This window comes from Atta cephalotes (genome assembly GCF_000143395.1).
Source record: "Atta cephalotes unplaced genomic scaffold scaffold00047, whole genome shotgun sequence".
Classification (NCBI taxonomy): domain Eukaryota; kingdom Metazoa; phylum Arthropoda; class Insecta; order Hymenoptera; family Formicidae; genus Atta; species Atta cephalotes.
In genome coordinates this window covers 1,779,973-1,783,149 of record NW_012130111.1, presented here as the reverse complement: position 1 = coordinate 1,783,149, position 3,177 = coordinate 1,779,973, and the positions used below count along the sequence as shown (strand labels likewise).

General features: G+C 38.6%; 1 protein-coding gene across 1 annotated transcript in view; it reads left to right on the top strand.

Annotated features, from left to right (window-relative positions):
* LOC105622623 overlaps positions 1-2,624 on the top strand; it is a 4,064-nt gene extending 1,440 nt beyond the window's left edge. Inside the window, exons 2-4 of the mRNA XM_012204039.1 lie at positions 469-748; positions 989-1,618; positions 1,700-2,624. Coding sequence (XP_012059429.1) covers positions 469-748; positions 989-1,618; positions 1,700-2,624 — 1,835 coding nt within the window. The remainder of the gene's footprint in view (positions 1-468; positions 749-988; positions 1,619-1,699) is intronic.
* Positions 2,625-3,177: the final 553 nt, after the last annotated feature.

Here is a 3,177-nt window from a genome sequence, read left to right as displayed (position 1 = left end):
TATATATATAATATATATACTATATACCTAATATATATATATATATATAATAATAATAATAATAATAATAATATAATAATAATAATAATATATATATATATATATATATATATATATATATATATATATATATCCCCTTAACCATTTTATTTTAATCAAGTATGCTGTAAACTAAATAGACGATCAACACAACAGACATGAGAACTTTACTTTATTAATTTGTAAATATTTTATATATGGTATATTTTTGAGTATACCCGAAACACAGATGTTTGTTTCAAATTTTCGTAGAATGTCAATGTACATTCAACGATATTTTTAATATCTTAAATGTTTTCATAGATGTATTATACATAGATACTTTCATTTTTAGTGAAATCGTTGCTTATTTGTTATAACAAAATGCGCACTATATTATTGAAGTCTGAAGCCTAAGGTGAAATTATATTGAATTATGTTTGGCGATAGGCATGGTGGATGGTTATCTCGTATGGAATCCGAAATGTCATATGCTGTCCAAAAAACCTTTGGATCCGTCCATCGCGAAATTCGTGAGGAAGGAAAAATTGGAGAAATGTCCGAACGATCGTGTCCTTTCGCAAATTTCAAGGGATCTTAACGGCAGCGTATTTCTTTCTCTCGATCCTGCCATAAAAACCATGCATAGCGACGTTGTCTGCTGCTGGTCGCCCGTAGTCAGGCCCAAAGTGGATAGGCCCAAGAAGGACAACTACGACTCTACGATATCGTAAGATTTATCATCGTCACTCTTTGCATTGAAAGTTCCAGTGTCATCTTAAGACATTCAGGTGCATTTAATCTGCTGAAAAAAGAATTAAGTGGCAAGAATTACTTTGTTTATTTATTCACGATATAAAAAAAATAATATAAAAAAACTGTACCTGAAGAGATCGAAGTCGCAAGCTATTTGGCCTATACGATTAGAATTTTTCCTGGAAAACATTTGCCGATCCTTTCTTCCTAATAGAGTCAAGCAGTGCGAGAACTTCACCGGACAAGTGATGCTTCCGCGCGAAATGGAGGTGGCGTACGTATCATGCAAGGTGAAGGCAAAATCGAAGCCCAAAGCGAAGATGAAGAACACGAAGCTGTCAACTAATACAGTGTATGAGAACGTTCATGCAATCTTGAACCCGGAGAAAGTACGCGAACGTATAGATCACAATGGCAGCCAGCCCGGAAACTTTTCAAGAAAGTTGAGCGTGCTCGTCCTCGGCATCGACAGCGTCAGTCGGCTAAATTTCTATCGAGCTATGCCGAAAACCGAGAGATATCTGCGCGAGACTGGCTGGATTGGTCTAAAAGGCTATAATAAAATCGGCGACAATACGTTTCCGAATCTGATGGCGATTTTGACCGGTCAGACACCACAACAAGCATATTCTCGGTGCAAGCCGACAGTGGCTTACAAACTCGATAACTGCCCTTTTCTTTGGCACAACTTCCGTAATGCTGGCTACATCACGGCCTATGGTGAGGATGAAACTATCCTCAACACATTTAACTACCTCAAGGTTGGCTTTGTCGAGCCGCCTACGGATTACTACTTGAGACCCTATATGCTAGCCAGCGAGAAACTTCTTAAAATCAAGAAAAGGTAATGAATTAACTATTATCATCCAAAGAGCAGTATAATCTTTTTGCTGATTGATGAAATTTTCGTTCGTGCTGTTTGCAGATTCAACATGAAATATTGTACTGGTCCCAAATTAAGCTTCGACCGGATCTTCGATTACGCTGTAAACTTTGCCCAAACCTTTGTCGGCATGCCATATTTCGGATTCTTCTGGACAAACACGATTAGTCATGACAATATGAACGGCATTTCTTCGATGGACACTCGTGTGTTGAAGAAATTCGAGTTTCTAGAACAGGAGGGAATACTGAACGACTCGATGATAATCTTCCTGAGCGATCATGGTATGCGCTGGGGCGAATTTCGCAACACCTTCGTCGGTTGGTACGAAGAGAGGTTACCGTACATTTACATCTGGTTACCCGAATGGTTCCGTCAGAAGAATCCCGAGGCCCAACGAGCTCTTGCGGTGAATCAGAATCGACTCACCTCGCCGTTCGATCTCTACGAAACGCTACGGGATGTTCTCGTCATCGGAGGTGGTGATGCTGATTCCAGTCCAGGATGTTCCACCTGCCAGTCCCTTTTCGCGCCAGTCCCTAGAGAGAGAGGCTGTCAAGATGCAGGGGTGGTTTATCATTGGTGCACTTGCACGGCTTTCAAGTCGATTAACGTCAATGACAGAATCGCCAACGGTGGCGTGCAGAAGTTCCTGGATCATATTGAGAGTATCGTAAAAAATTACAAGGACAAAAAGGGCCGACGACTATGCGCGCGGCTCAAGCTAAAGAAGGTGCACCGAGTGGATCAGGTGATCGACTTCGGCACGGATAATCTGTCCAGCATTACATATTTCTACATGATTCAGACAGCTCCCGGGAACGGTAATTTCGAGGTAACCATCAGGTATCACGGTGATGGCAATTATACTCTATCTGATAGCGAAGTCAGCAGAATCAATCCTTACGCCATGAGCGCCAGGTGTTTAAATCGCGGCATGAAGCAGTATTGTCACTGTGTAAAGTAAACATGAATTCACCAAAATTTGACTTTATACACATTGTTACACAATTTTCTTGTACTTCATTAACATTTCGTTGAATCCGATCGAAAAAAGTTAACTTTTTTAAGTTAGAAAGCTAACTGGTTTTGAAAAAACGCTATTCCTAAGTTGAAAATATGTGAAAAATATTCAGACGTTACTTTAAATAACTTTTCTAAAACGTAAAACCTTGCGATGCATTTGCATTGCGATGGTGTTGCAACAAATTTTCAAGTTTTATTTTTGTGTTAAATTGTACTTTACACGTGTTTTTTCCATACACGATGAACTTAATTACTTTAGTAAATATAACTATTGCGTAATCTTGAATCGATTTTTGTGAAAATATGTGAGGCATAGTTCTACTGATTTGTTTCATACATATCGAACACAAAGGTTGATTGCCTCATCTCAAGGAATTAGGGACCTGAGTGTGGATATTTGTTCGTTTATCAAGAATAGCTGAGACTAGAATTTTCTAAAGCCTTAATTTAACATTTAACATTTAAATAATAAGTGATAATATATAGTCAACATC